This window comes from Mercurialis annua, linkage group LG8 (assembly GCF_937616625.2).
Source record: "Mercurialis annua linkage group LG8, ddMerAnnu1.2, whole genome shotgun sequence".
NCBI classification, from domain to species: domain Eukaryota; kingdom Viridiplantae; phylum Streptophyta; class Magnoliopsida; order Malpighiales; family Euphorbiaceae; genus Mercurialis; species Mercurialis annua.
In genome coordinates, this window is record NC_065577.1 from 40,940,103 (window position 1) to 40,953,280 (window position 13,178).

The window sequence follows — 13,178 nt, forward strand, 5'->3', positions numbered from 1 at the left end:
TAAACATTGGGTTCTGTAGTCAAGAATTGGCACATTATTTTAAGCACACGGTAGAACCAATAATTTCGATTGCTTTCTCTCAATAAATACCAAAATAATAAAACAATTGACTGGTTCTCAAATTTGTACGTCGACATTAAATTAATTATTTTATTTAATTAAATTTTAATATTTTAGTATCAGATAAATCACTTTTATTAAAGTTTAATCCATCAGATCTTTAAATTTATTTCTCAGAATTAAAAATCGCATATTTAAGATATACGATTATGATTTATTTGACTTCGAAAGAATAATCCATTTTAAGGTTCCTAAACTATACTTGTTTTGTTCATCCGATTCTTAAACTATTTTTATTTTTTATCTGGTCGTTTAACTTAGCGAAAAATCATTTTCAAATTCTTAAACAATAAAAACAACGTTGTTTTATTATTTTTAAAAATACAATTTGTTACCCTAAACGGCGTTTGTGTCAATTAAGGACATGAAATGATTCTTTGTTAAATTGAAGGTTTAAATAAGGACAAAAACAGTTTATAGACCGGATGAACGAAACAAATATAGTTTAAGGATATAGAAATGGGTATATTTATGAGTAGAAAATCAAAATTAACTTATTAAATTTTAAAAAACAAATTTTTAATATTTAATTGTCTGAAAAAAATTTTGAAATGACTTATTTAAAAATCCGATTGACTCTTTACTCATAATAATAAAACCAACTCCGACAATTTACAATCCATCGTTTCCGTATAAGATTATTGTATTCATACAGATTAAAAAAAAAACTTTTAGTCAAATGATTGAAAAAAAAATCTACGATCAACTAAAAAGTGACATCACAATCCAATATTGTCAACTTTCCATATTGCTTTGCTCAATCAAGATTTGATATTTTTTCCAGCGTTGGAAAATTTGTAAATGGTTACAAAGTTATATATAGAAAGAACAAGCTGGCAGATTTTCAAGAACAGCAAGAAGAGAGTGCATCTCTCTTGGTAGACACTCAAAATTCTATTAATCATATTCATAATCAAGAACAAGAACAGAGATTAATTATGGCTGAAAGGGTAGATTTGTCTGCTAATTCTAATTCTTCTTGGCAGATGAGAATACATGATGAAGATAAGGTTGATGTTGAAATTCCTGAGACTGCTCATCAGATTAGCAGTGGTTTGTTCCTTTTTTTTTGATTTTTTTTAATGTTTTTGTGTTGGATTCTTGTGAAAATGGTGGTTTTGTTGGTACCCTTTTGATAATTTGTGGTTTTTGTTGCTGAAAGTTACTTAATTTCCTTTGAATTTCTGTTTTTGATTACCCTTTACTTAATTTCCTTTGAATTTCTGTTTGTGATTACCCTTTTTGTTATTAGAATCAATTTATGTACTTTCCTGACTTTTTGGTATTTTTTGCTAGAGAGTGAATCTGATACCATTTGTTTGCCTTTTTGGGTATTTGTGATTGAGCATTGAAAAGGTTTTTATTTATGTTTCTTGAAATTTTTATATTTAACATCATCTAAGTAGCTCGGACATCTCGTTCAATCAACATTTCATGTTCGAAAATGTGTCGGATACTTGGCGTTTAGGATACCATACTTCATTTTTAACATATGAAACTTTAAAATAAACTGTTTCGTCATGTCCGTGTCCAAGTGTTCTGTTTTATTGTATTCGTTACATAGTCATTTTGTGATATTAATGAGTCACTATTGCTCTTGAGATGATTAGTTTTTCTCTATTTGGATTCAATAGATTCATGGTTTCAAGTTGGTTTCGTGCTAACGACATTTCAGATTGAACGTATATAACCGAACTTGGTTCGGATAAGATACTTCATTTTTAACACATGGAACCTTAATATAAACTGTTTTGCCATGTCTGTGTCCGAGTGTTCCGTTTTTGAGTATGCGTGTCCGTGGTAAATATTCATTTTGTGATTTTATCGAGTCACTATTGCTCTTGAGATGATTAGTTTTTCTCTATTTGGATTCAACAGATTCATGGTTTCAAGTTGGTTTCGTGCTAACGACATTTCGGATTGAATATATATAAACCGAACTTGGCATTTCAGATACGATATTTCATTTTTAACATATGAAACCTTAAAATAAACTGTTTTGCTGTGTTTGTGTCCGAGTGTCATGTTTCCCGGTATCCGCGTCTATGTTACATAGTTGTTTTGTGATATTATTGAATCATTATTACTGTTGAGGTGATTAGTTCTTTATCTATTTGGATTCAACAGATTCATGGTTTCAAGTAGGTTTCGTGCTAACGACCGGTGTAAACAGTGCCTATGTACTAGGATATGCTGGGATTATTATGGTTCCTCTAGGTTGGGCAGCTGGTGTTGTTGGTTTGCTTTTTGCAGCTGCAATCTCATTGTATGCAAATTCTCTCGTTGCCAAGCTCCATGAATATGGCGGAAAAAGGCATATCAGATACAGAGATCTCGCAGGATTTATTTACGGTACCGTCGAGAATTTGGAAAATTAAAATCAACTTTTTGTAGTCATTTCTGTATTTTGATTGCCTATGTTCTGATAGGACATAACTCCTATTGCAGGTAAGAAAGCTTATTCTACTACATGGGGATTGCAATATGTTAATCTTTTTATGATTAATACTGGATATATTATTTTGGCTGGTCAGGCTCTTAAGGTATAATTAAACTATGAAAAACTACATTAAATTGCTGTTTTATGGCAGCAATTTTGCGTTTAAATTGTACAAGAGACGTCCAATCTCTCTTATGCTTAGTTAGTTTTAAGTAAAAGTTTGTAACTTTTGTGAAGAAGGTGAGAGTCTTATAAATGCTGCCTTTTTCTGCTTCGTTTCACGGAAATTCATCGAGTCCTTCGTTACAGAAAAGTTTATGAAACTCCGAAATTTGATATTTATAACCGTTTTTATAAAAACTATCATTTTATTGTTTCCCGTTTTAGTGTTCTCTATTTCAATTGTTTTTGCCTTCGGCTATATTGCTTTGTTTGCCATTCTATTAAAACTGATGAATTTTATACATGCTACATGTTTGTAGTTAAAGTTGAAAAGCTCTGCTTCGTTACTTATAGCCTATGTTGCACGGAAATTTATCGAGTCCTTTGTTACAAAAACGTTTATGGAACTCCGAAATTTGATATTTACAACATTTTTGTTAAAAATATCATTTTGTTGTTTCCCGTTTGAGTCTAATTCAACTGTTTTTGTTTTCATGCAACATGGTTTATAGCTTTGCCGGGCATGTGTAAAAGACCCGTTTACTTGACGGGATTGCGAGTCATTTGTTGTTTATTGATTTGATTGCATCTGTGTTTGCAGGCTGTGTATGTTCTTTATACAGATGATCATGTAATGAAGCTACCATACTTTATCGTCATTGCTGGATTTGTATGTACTTTGTTTGCCATTGCAACTCCCCATTTATCAGCTCTAAGAATTTGGCTTGGAGTTTCAACAATTCTCAGCCTTATATATATCATTGTAGCAATTGTTCTGTCACTTAAAGATGGTCAGTCAACCAACTTAATTTATCGCATTTGAGTAATTTGTTTTTAGTATTTCATTCTGATCTTTTTCTGTGTTGTAAACTTGCTTTCAATTATGTCACATGTTACACTATCAATATAAAGTTTATAATCCGGATTTGTCTAAGAATTTTCTGTGGCTTTTATAGGCCTTAACGCCCCACCAAGGGATTACAGCATTCCGGGAACATCCATAAGCAAAATCTTTACGTCAATAGGAGCATGTGCTAGTCTGGTTTTTGCCTATAACACAGGAATGCTTCCTGAAATACAGGTATCCAACGATTTGAAACTGTTGTGTTCTTACTGAAAATAGGTCGTTCTGCTGTGTTATTGAAATTGGTATATAGTGTGGAATTCATACGTTGCGCGAAATTGAAGTGCTGAATTGAGAAATTGCGAAGCAACATTATTTTACAACAAAAATTGGTTATAAATATAAAATTTTGAAATTTCAGAAGCGTTTTTGGATGTATAAATGAATGTCTGAACTCTGAACCATAGAGCTGGACAAGTTTCCGTACAACATAGTGTTGGAACTTCTTATTGAATAGCTATGAATCTGATTCGTTTTAAAGAATTTATAGTTATTTTTGTTTTGCCTTCAGCTTATACATTTCTTTCTGAACAGGCAACTATACGGAGACCTGTAGTTAGTAACATGATGAAAGCACTGTACTTCCAGTTCACAATTGGTCTTGTGCCATTGTTTGCTGTTACATTTATCGGTTACTGGGCTTATGGAAATGCCACGACCGCCTACTTGCTTAGCAGCGTCACCGGTCCGGTTTGGGTGAAGACAATGGGCAATCTTGCTGCCTTCCTGCAGTCAGTCATCGCTTTACATGTACGTGACACTCTAGCACTATCTTTCAATTGTTATTAGGAGTGTGCAGAAACCAAATCAAACCAAATAACTAAACTGAACAGAAAAATCTGGTTCAATTCAGTTTGATAAAAAAAAATTGATTTTCTAGATTGGTTCAGTTTCGAACATTAAAAGATTCCAATAAAGTTTTAGTACAAACCGAACTGGCTGATTTGATTCGGTTTGAAAAAAAATTATATCCTTATAAATACTAAATACGGTTCGATTCTATTGAAAAATAATAAAGTTTTGAATTCACACTCCTAAGTTATATCATAAGACCAATAAGTTCAATATCTTGTAAGACCATGTCGTGAGTTTATAATCCTGCATTGAAGCAAGTTGATAGGATCTCTTTTTTTACGCCCCATGTCTATCCCACGTGCCGACATGGGAGCAAAAATACCAATTTATTCACCGGATTTGAATTAATAATAACCAAACGAAGAAAATCAGGTTGTCACTAATGCTTCAATCCTTTTGCACTGATTTTGGTCTCGATTTTACTATCATCCTCGAAAATTTTCTATTTTTAGTGTCTGTGTCCTTCCCACGTGTCGACATGGGAGAAAATGCCCTTTTATCCACCGCATTGGAATTAATAATAACCGAATATATATATTTTCCCCTGCAGATATTTGCGAGCCCGATGTACGAATACTTGGATACAAAGTTTGGCATCAAAGGCAGTCCATTGGCAATTGGAAATTTATCATTTAGATTAGGAGTAAGAGGAGGCTACTTAACCATTAACACATTTGTGGCAGCTCTTTTACCATTCTTGGGAGATTTTATGAGTCTTACAGGAGCAATCAGCACATTCCCTCTCACATTTATACTTGCTAATCACATGTATTTGAGAGCCAAGAATAACAAGTTGACCAATTTTCAAAAGCTGTGGCATTGGTTCAATGTTTGTTTCTTTGGTTTTGCATCTCTTGCGGCAGCCGTTGCAGCTCTTCGGCTTATCGCCATCGATTCCAAGACATACCATGTCTTTGCAGATTTATGAATCGGTCAAAATTGGAACCGCTATGTTGTAGAATCGATAATCATTGACCGGTTCTGGTTTTTGGCTGGTTTTTTTTACACCGGTTCCACTTTTGGTGAAACTGGGTTTGGAACAGCCAGCTGACAAACCGTAGCCAGGGCTATATGGAGATTCAATTAAACATTAAATCCTCCATTCCTCAGAAATGTATTCTTGATTAGTGAATTACATTTAGAATCCATTTTTGGCTGTACTTGTAGCTTAAGCATATATAAAATAGTTAATTGGTGCAATTTATGTGAGCCTTACTAAATTAAAAAATATATAAATGTGTTAATCTAGATATATAAATGGAAAAAAAATACAAGAATTATATAAATGAAATAATTTCAAATGTCAATTTTTTAACCTAGGAATACAATCTAAAATCACTAATCATACAAAATGAAATGCAAGCCAAGTTTTTCTTTACTTTCAGTGTGCTTCTGCTTCTGCTCCCTCTGCAAATTTGCAGACTTCTATGAGTCTGTGTAACTAAATTTACACTGCATCCAGATAAAACAATTGATTAAATGAACCATCAACATTTTCATTTGTAACATACAAAAATATACATCCATAAAGGTAACTTGAAAAATTGTTTCGAAAACAAAAAGAAAATGTAACTTGGATAAAGCAAATAAGGGAAGAGAACAAATTTAAAGCTTCCAATGCAATTTTACGATAACAAGCTACGTTTGTGTAAACACCGAACTAAACCTAATAACCTTTGTGGTTTGGTTCAATATAAAATTTTAGTTTAAGTTTTAGTAGAAATAGAACCAAATATATCAATCGATTTTTAAAATCCTTGTAAATTTGGTTTGATTCGAACCAAATGTGGAATCCTATGCAAGGCCATATATATTGACGGATCATACTCTAATTCTTTTTAGGGATATACCAATTAAAAGGGTCAGAGTTATGGTCTTATGGATATATACAATCATTTTGCCATACTTATATGATACTAAGGGTCTACAAGATTAAAACCCTTTATCTAGGTCCTCCATTCCGGTGTTCGAGGGGGAAGACGCGTGAGAGAGGGCGGCGAAGAAGATATCCTATCGCTCTATTTCTAAATTCTAAAAGAGATCATTTCTAAAAAGACTCGCCCGTTGAATAGCCAAAACACCTTAAAAGTTTACAAATTACACATGCATTTAGTTCCACTGTCGCATACTCGCATTATCAATATTTCATATTTGTTTGTGCAGTAAAAAATTATTCCACAACAATCAGAAATGAGTCTATCATCCACCATAATCCTAGTCGATCAACAGTAAGTCAGCAACCACTTAAAATGTTATATTCTAGAAACAATTCAAACAAATCAGGAAAACCAGCCTAGTTCCTATACTCATTCCTCTAGCAAATTAAATAAAACTTATTAATGCAAACAGTAAGAAATGATTGGACAGATATAAAAAATAAGAGTAGGCTCGTATGGTACCTTATCGGCATCATCCAGACACTAGCTTTACAAAAATGCAAATGGCGTTGAGTATCATAAGAGGAACTCTCATGTACTGTGTTGCGTAAATTAGCCCTATGAGCTGCCCCTTGAAAGACTTTGTTCGACCTCCTGAAAACTCGGAGAAGCTCCATCCTCTTGGTGCAAGGAACCGATCTTCATTTAATATAGCTAATCCATTTGCAATAAGAAGAAAACCCTCCAGTAATGTCCACAAACCCATGTTCCCTATATAATGAACAAAAAACTCCTTAATTAGCTATTCACAGTCTTCATAATGAAATATAAATGTACGACTTTTTTCTTCCATAATCGACACGAAAAAGATATAAAGGTTTAAAATACGAAAAAGAATTTTCAGGCATGATAGCATATACTGCAATAAACAAGATTCTAGTGCTGCTACATTCAGTGTTAATTAAAAACCAAATAGTTTCATTCTGAACTCACTTCCGCAAGTTCATATGCAAGAAAATGAAACTTCCATGCTCAAATTTAGCGAGGATTGTTGCTGTCATAAAAATTATATACCATTCTGATAAATGAAACCCGAGAACAGCTTTCAATTATTTTCAAACGTAAAATGATCTAAGATCAAGAAACTAGTACTTCAAGGGATTTTGATTACATATCAGAAGATCTAACTCCATGGGAAAATCGCACAAGCAAAAGCAAACAATAATACAAAAAATTGCTATTATGGGCAGTTCTTATTCATAAAAATCAAAGGTTAAATATAAATTAAATCATAAACTTTAGCGTGTTTTGCAATTATAACACGAATTTTAAGTCTTGACAATGACATACAAGAACTATCAATCTTTTGCAATTTTGGAACACCGAGTGAAAAAATACTGATACGGAACATATATCCGACAGCCACATAAGCATCTTTTATTGAAAAGCTGTCTGGTGTTCTGAATTGCAAAATAAAAATTGATAATTCATGTTTTTCATTGCTAAGTTTTAAAAATCCTGTGTTATTGCAAAGCACGCCACAGTTCACGATTCTTTTCCGCAATTCGCCATAAAAAAAGGTTCCCAGGCATGTGAAGATAAATAATTTACTCTATTGCCTTCTTCTATTCAGCAAAGCTTCCATATATTATTCTTTCAACCATTTCTTCTTAATTTGATCTATAAACAAACCATGATAAGAATATACTAGGTAGCATGTACACGAACACGGCGAAACGGCCAAAAACATAAAGTCTGCTGTCCGAAACGTCAAGTTTCCGACACGATTTCCGAAATGGGACACCTTAAATTTTCTCTACTACATCAAAATTCATTCTTTTTTACATTAACTATAATTTTTAACAAGGATATGAAAATTATTAGATCAATACAATTATACAACAAACATTTAAATTTAAGATTACCCATTTCAAATTATCAAGTTTATGAGCTAAAAACATAAAGATAAACAGATCAAATACATTGAAAAATATGAAGAAAAAAAAATAACAGATCAAGAGAATAAAAAAAAATAATTTACTCACTGCACAGCCGTGATTAATGTTCTAAAGTGGTGTATTTGAGCTTTGGGAGTCTTTCTTAAACTGAATCCAGTGATGAGAATGGTGAAACTGAGAATTGAAATATGGGGATTTTAAGCTTTTTATTATTGTTTTTTTTTCTTGCAGTGTGGAACTGAATATTTGAAGTTTTTTTTTTATATATATATATATATATATATTGAAGGCACGTTCTTCGCAAAGTAGAATGGGAGATTTCGGATCTAGTCCAAGGAAATGGTAAATAATTGAGGAAAATTAGATTAAATAAAAATGGGAAAAGGAGTAAATATGCCCCTAACATTTAGGGTCAGGAAAAAAATATGTTCCTAAAGTCTAAAATAGAGAAAATTAACCCTTAATGTCTTTTAAAAAGGAGTAAATAAGCCTCCAACGTCTTTAAAAAAAAAAGATAAATAAGCCATCTTTATAAACAACGTGTTAACATCATAACGAACATGAATTCTACATGGTATTCCTAAATTCACAAATTACATCTTTTCAGGTCTCTTTATAATGAAAAGACTATTTAAAAATTAAAAACACTAAAATTTTAAATTCAAAACAATCAAGATCTCTAATATAAATAATTTTAATTTTACTTTCACGCTGATAATTAAGGTTCTTGATTGATTTCGATATATTATGTAGGATTCACATTTGACATGTCAGCTAACTTTACACACCGTGCGTATATTATTAATACGCCGTTTAGGAGTCTTATAAAGTAATTAGAGGCTTATTTGCTTATTCTTAAAGACGTTAGGGGCTAATTTGCTACTTTTAAACTTTAAGGGCATTGTCTGCTCCTAAACCCAAACGTTAGGGGGCGTATCTTGAATTGAGCTAATTTCTTGTTGCATGTGAAGAACAAAACGACACCCGTTTCCTTCTTCATCTAAAGCATTAAACCAAAAAAACGGTTCACCAAAAATTTCAGAGAAAATGAAACAAACGGACTCATCAAAAGTGATCGGTTAACTCGGGACCTCAACTCAATTTGATTATTCAAGTTTGTCCTAAGCTTAACAGTCCAAAATTGCAATTTTTGGTAAGTTCCGATCTAATTTGAGAGTGTAGATAAAGTGTTTGATGATATTCCTGTGAGAAATTTTGTTTGTTGATTGTGGGTTTGGCTAAAAAAAAATATTGCTTCTGTTATAATTTCATGGCATTTTCAAATCAGGCAAAAGATTAAGACTTTTAGCTAAGAATTATAATAATCTGAGATGGGGGTCTTTATTTATATTCATGCATTTAGTTTTATGGCTTGAAATTTTCATTTTTATATAATCCCAATGTGTAATGGGTCACTTTAGTTTAAATGTGGCTTGTTATTGATTGTAATGATTTAAAAAATGTTTGTGATCTCTTATTATGGTTGATTTAGCTAAATTTTGATTCTTTGCAGATCAGTTTTACTTGGAGTAGGAATTCAATTTTGGAGAACTCTATTATTGAGTTGGGAACTTGCGTTTTAGGCTTGACGCAGGTTTTTGTTCGATTATTTTCGTGTTTGATTATGCCGTCATACTTAACTTGAGTTTAAGGGTGCTTAATTTTGTTATTGTTTTTGTGCTTTTCAATTGTTTTACTGGAAAATCAGTTGTGATGTTTATTTCTGGTTGATGGTCAAACGATGGCTAGAGTTAGGGATAGAACTGAAGATTTCAAAGACGCAGTTAGGCATACAGCTGTTTCATTGGGATACAATGAGGTAAGCTTTTACTCTTTGAGTTTATGTCAATCTGAGATTTTGAATTAAGTGTCTAAAATGGGTTAGATTGCATAGGTGAATGTACTAATGTTATGTCCTTACTTTTTTTTGCTTCAAAAGAAATTTACCTTCATCTTTATCTGGTCGGTCTAGGAATTATGTAGCAGCGGATGTGTGTGGAATTTTAGAGAGTAACTATCTGTTTAGGCTCAAAAGAACTGTTTATACAAGTGATGATTGCAACCTGTATTAACAATGCTGTCCTGAATGTTGTGTTTGTGTATGGGTAGCTAGTTTTCCCTTTTATTTGTAGAAATTGGAAAATCAAATGATGCTCATATGTAATTCTTAAGTGATTTTTACTGTAACTTCTGATATCTATTGCTTGATACAATTTAATTTTGGAACAGCCCAAATTGGCAGCTATATTGGCATCTTTTATCATTCATAAACCTAAGCAACGCTCTCCTTTTACCAAGGCTGCTCTGACAACGGTATGTTTTCTGTTGCTACAACACCGTTTGTTTACTAGAACTGATTGGCAGCTATCATTATTGATTCTTAAGTGTTTGATTATTGGTACTTTTAAGGAGAGTGTGCATCATAAGTTACATGGACTTTTTTTAATTAGCTTGCAAGCATCGGAACTCTGGAACAATTTATACTGAAGCATAGGAAGGATTATGTTGATCTCCACCGGACTACTGAACAGGAAAGGGATAGTATTGAACAAGAGGTAAGTTTTGAAACTTCTTTCAGTCTCGCTAGTGTGTTTGTTGTGGACATTGTAGCATTGACCAGATATTATATGTTCTGTAAAATTTGAATGATATTGATATTGGAATTAAATTACCATATTCATCATGAATTTTAAAGGAAAATTTCAGAAACAAACTATCTTGTGTTTTGTGCTTTTAAAGGGGAAAATAATTTTATGTCTGTCTATTAGTACCATGATATTTTTATTGCTTAAGCACTGTTCCTTTTTACTGTTAGCCATCAAGTTTATATGTTTATATCACGAACCGAGAATTAGACTAGAATATTATCTATATACAGCAATTACATGCACACGACATCATGTCAATGCATCCTCATCTGCTTTTTTATCTTTCTTTTTAAAATACAATTTTTAAATTTGTTATGGAGGAAAAAATAGTGAAAACGCAACTTCATTGTTTTTTTTTATACTTTTTGCTTTATTTTTTCATTTAGGTGGTTTCTAATTTTTCCATAGTTTTACTTGCATTGAAATGTTTATATGTGCATTATCTATGAGAACACTTTCTCTGAAATGGGGTATAAAACCTCAATTTTATACCAAATTTCTGTCTATCTTTTACTCTTGCCCATAAAAAATGAGCTTATTGTGATTTTGATTGATTGGGCCATTTTGTTTTGGATGTTAATCCTCTGTCTCTCTTTTCTTAATCTAGCGAGTAGGATTAGTGTGGTTTGAATTCTCTGATTTGAACTCTTTTGCAGGTTATGGCATTTATCAAAGCATGTAAAGAGCAAATTGATTTTCTCAAAAACAGCATAAACGCTGAAGAAACGAGCTCAAAGGGATGGCTTGGCATTAGGGCTGATAGCTCCAATGCTGATACTGTTGCACACAAACATGGAGTGGTATGTATAGCTCTTATTTTATTATTTGATCAAGTTTATTAAGCTGGAAAATTCTCCTTTCAGATTGCGTAACTTTGTAAAGAAATGAGATAGTAGGCAGTTTCTAGCTGAATTAATTTTCCATGGACCAATTGACGATGTTTCCATGTGAGGCTTGTCAAGTAGGCCATGTGGATTGGCAAGGTTTTTCATCGGCTATTGATACTTCAATACCAAAGCCTTACTATTCTGCTTATTTTGTACTGCAGGTTTTAATTCTTAGCGAGAAACTCCATTCTGTAACAGCTCAGTTTGATCAACTAAGAGCCAAGCGATTCCAAGATGCTATTAATAAAAGGATGCCAAGAAGAAAACCTAACCGGGTTGTGACTCCAAGTCCCACAGATTCATCTAAAATGAACAAGTCAGAGCTTCAAGAGCCTGATGAAATTCACTCTGAGCCTCTTACAGCTCAGCAGCAGTTATTAGATGATGAAACTCGTGCACTTCAGGTATTCTTCACATCTACCGCTTGATGGACTTTAACCTCTATCATTGCACTTGAAACGGAATTCTAATTTAACATATTATTAGATGCTATTGTAAAAAGTGTGGTTTCTATCTTTTAGGTAGAGTTGACTAGTCTTCTAGATGCAGCTCAACAAACTGAAACTAAGATGGTTGAAATGTCTGCACTGAATCACCTAATGTCCACTCATGTTCTGCAACAAGCACAACAGATAGAGGTTCTGTATGAACAGGTTAGTAATGGCTGTATTTGATTCTCTATTGTCTTCTTAACATTTTCACACTGATATCGACCTTGATCCATTTTCTTTAATTTGTATGCTCCAATTGGAATATCTGTACAATCTTTTCTTTGATGTATGATCTTTACTTTGTTTTATTTTCTTATTACAGGCAATGGAAGCTACAAAAAATGTTGAGCTTGGGAACAAAGAGTTGTCTCAAGCTATACAGAGAAATAGCAGTAGCAGGACTTTTCTCTTGCTCTTTCTGTTTGTACTTACTTTTTCAGTCCTCTTTCTTGACTGGTATAGTTGAATGGAGTTTATTGTCATTCTTACATAGCATATTTTCCCTTCATGTTTTTGTTTGTACTTGGTCTATTACTCTCTTAAATGATATAGTTGAAGGGATTGCTATTGCGTTCTTGTATCATATACACTTAGGCAAGTTCTTTTAAGTTTATGTTATTTGAGGAAGCAATGGAAACAAAAAGCTGCAATTGGAGAATTGGAGGGTTAGGTTCTTTTGCGGTTACTAAACTATAGGTTTTTTTACAGAACGGTTATCGACATTCAATTTTGTTATATTTTGGTAAGTGAACTTTAATTTTTACATTGCTGCATAAGCAATTACGGCTAGAGTTTCTAAAGTAACCTTATGTTGCTGTAAAAATAAAAGTTTGGTT

At 32.7% G+C, this 13,178-nt stretch overlaps 3 protein-coding genes across 4 annotated transcripts; 2 read left to right on the forward strand and 1 right to left on the reverse strand.

The window, feature by feature from the left end:
- The first annotated feature begins 768 nt into the window (after window positions 1-768).
- On the forward strand, window positions 769-5,681 carry LOC126660742 (proline transporter 1-like). Of its 2 annotated transcripts, XM_050354399.2 has the most exons (8): window positions 769-998; window positions 1,107-1,173; window positions 2,248-2,472; window positions 2,569-2,663; window positions 3,324-3,513; window positions 3,679-3,803; window positions 4,161-4,376; window positions 5,032-5,681. In XM_050354399.2, the coding sequence occupies exons 2-8, from the start codon at window positions 1,107-1,109 to the stop codon at window positions 5,407-5,409; spliced, it is 1,296 nt and encodes a 431-aa protein (XP_050210356.1). In that variant the 5' UTR covers window positions 769-998; the 3' UTR covers window positions 5,410-5,681. The 2 variants fall into 2 exon arrangements, with proteins under 2 accessions (XP_050210356.1, XP_050210355.1); XM_050354398.2 differs by having other exon boundaries at window positions 769-1,173.
- Window positions 5,682-5,717: 36 nt separating this feature from the next.
- On the reverse strand, window positions 5,718-8,572 carry LOC126660743 (uncharacterized). Its single transcript, XM_050354400.2, has 3 exons — window positions 8,404-8,572; window positions 6,881-7,129; window positions 5,718-5,933 (listed from the first exon to the last, which is right to left on the reverse strand). Exon 2 carries the CDS (start codon window positions 7,122-7,124, stop codon window positions 6,891-6,893), a length of 234 nt encoding a protein of 77 aa, XP_050210357.1. The 5' UTR covers window positions 7,125-7,129; window positions 8,404-8,572; the 3' UTR covers window positions 5,718-5,933; window positions 6,881-6,890.
- A 721-nt stretch (window positions 8,573-9,293) lies between these two features.
- Window positions 9,294-12,912, forward strand: LOC126662235 (syntaxin-81). The gene is made up of 9 exons (XM_050356145.2): window positions 9,294-9,469; window positions 9,830-9,910; window positions 10,025-10,135; window positions 10,546-10,629; window positions 10,767-10,871; window positions 11,621-11,764; window positions 12,013-12,255; window positions 12,373-12,504; window positions 12,665-12,912. Exons 3-9 carry the CDS (start codon window positions 10,058-10,060, stop codon window positions 12,806-12,808), a joined length of 930 nt encoding a protein of 309 aa, XP_050212102.1. The 5' UTR covers window positions 9,294-9,469; window positions 9,830-9,910; window positions 10,025-10,057; the 3' UTR covers window positions 12,809-12,912.
- The last annotated feature ends 266 nt before the right edge of the window (window positions 12,913-13,178 follow it).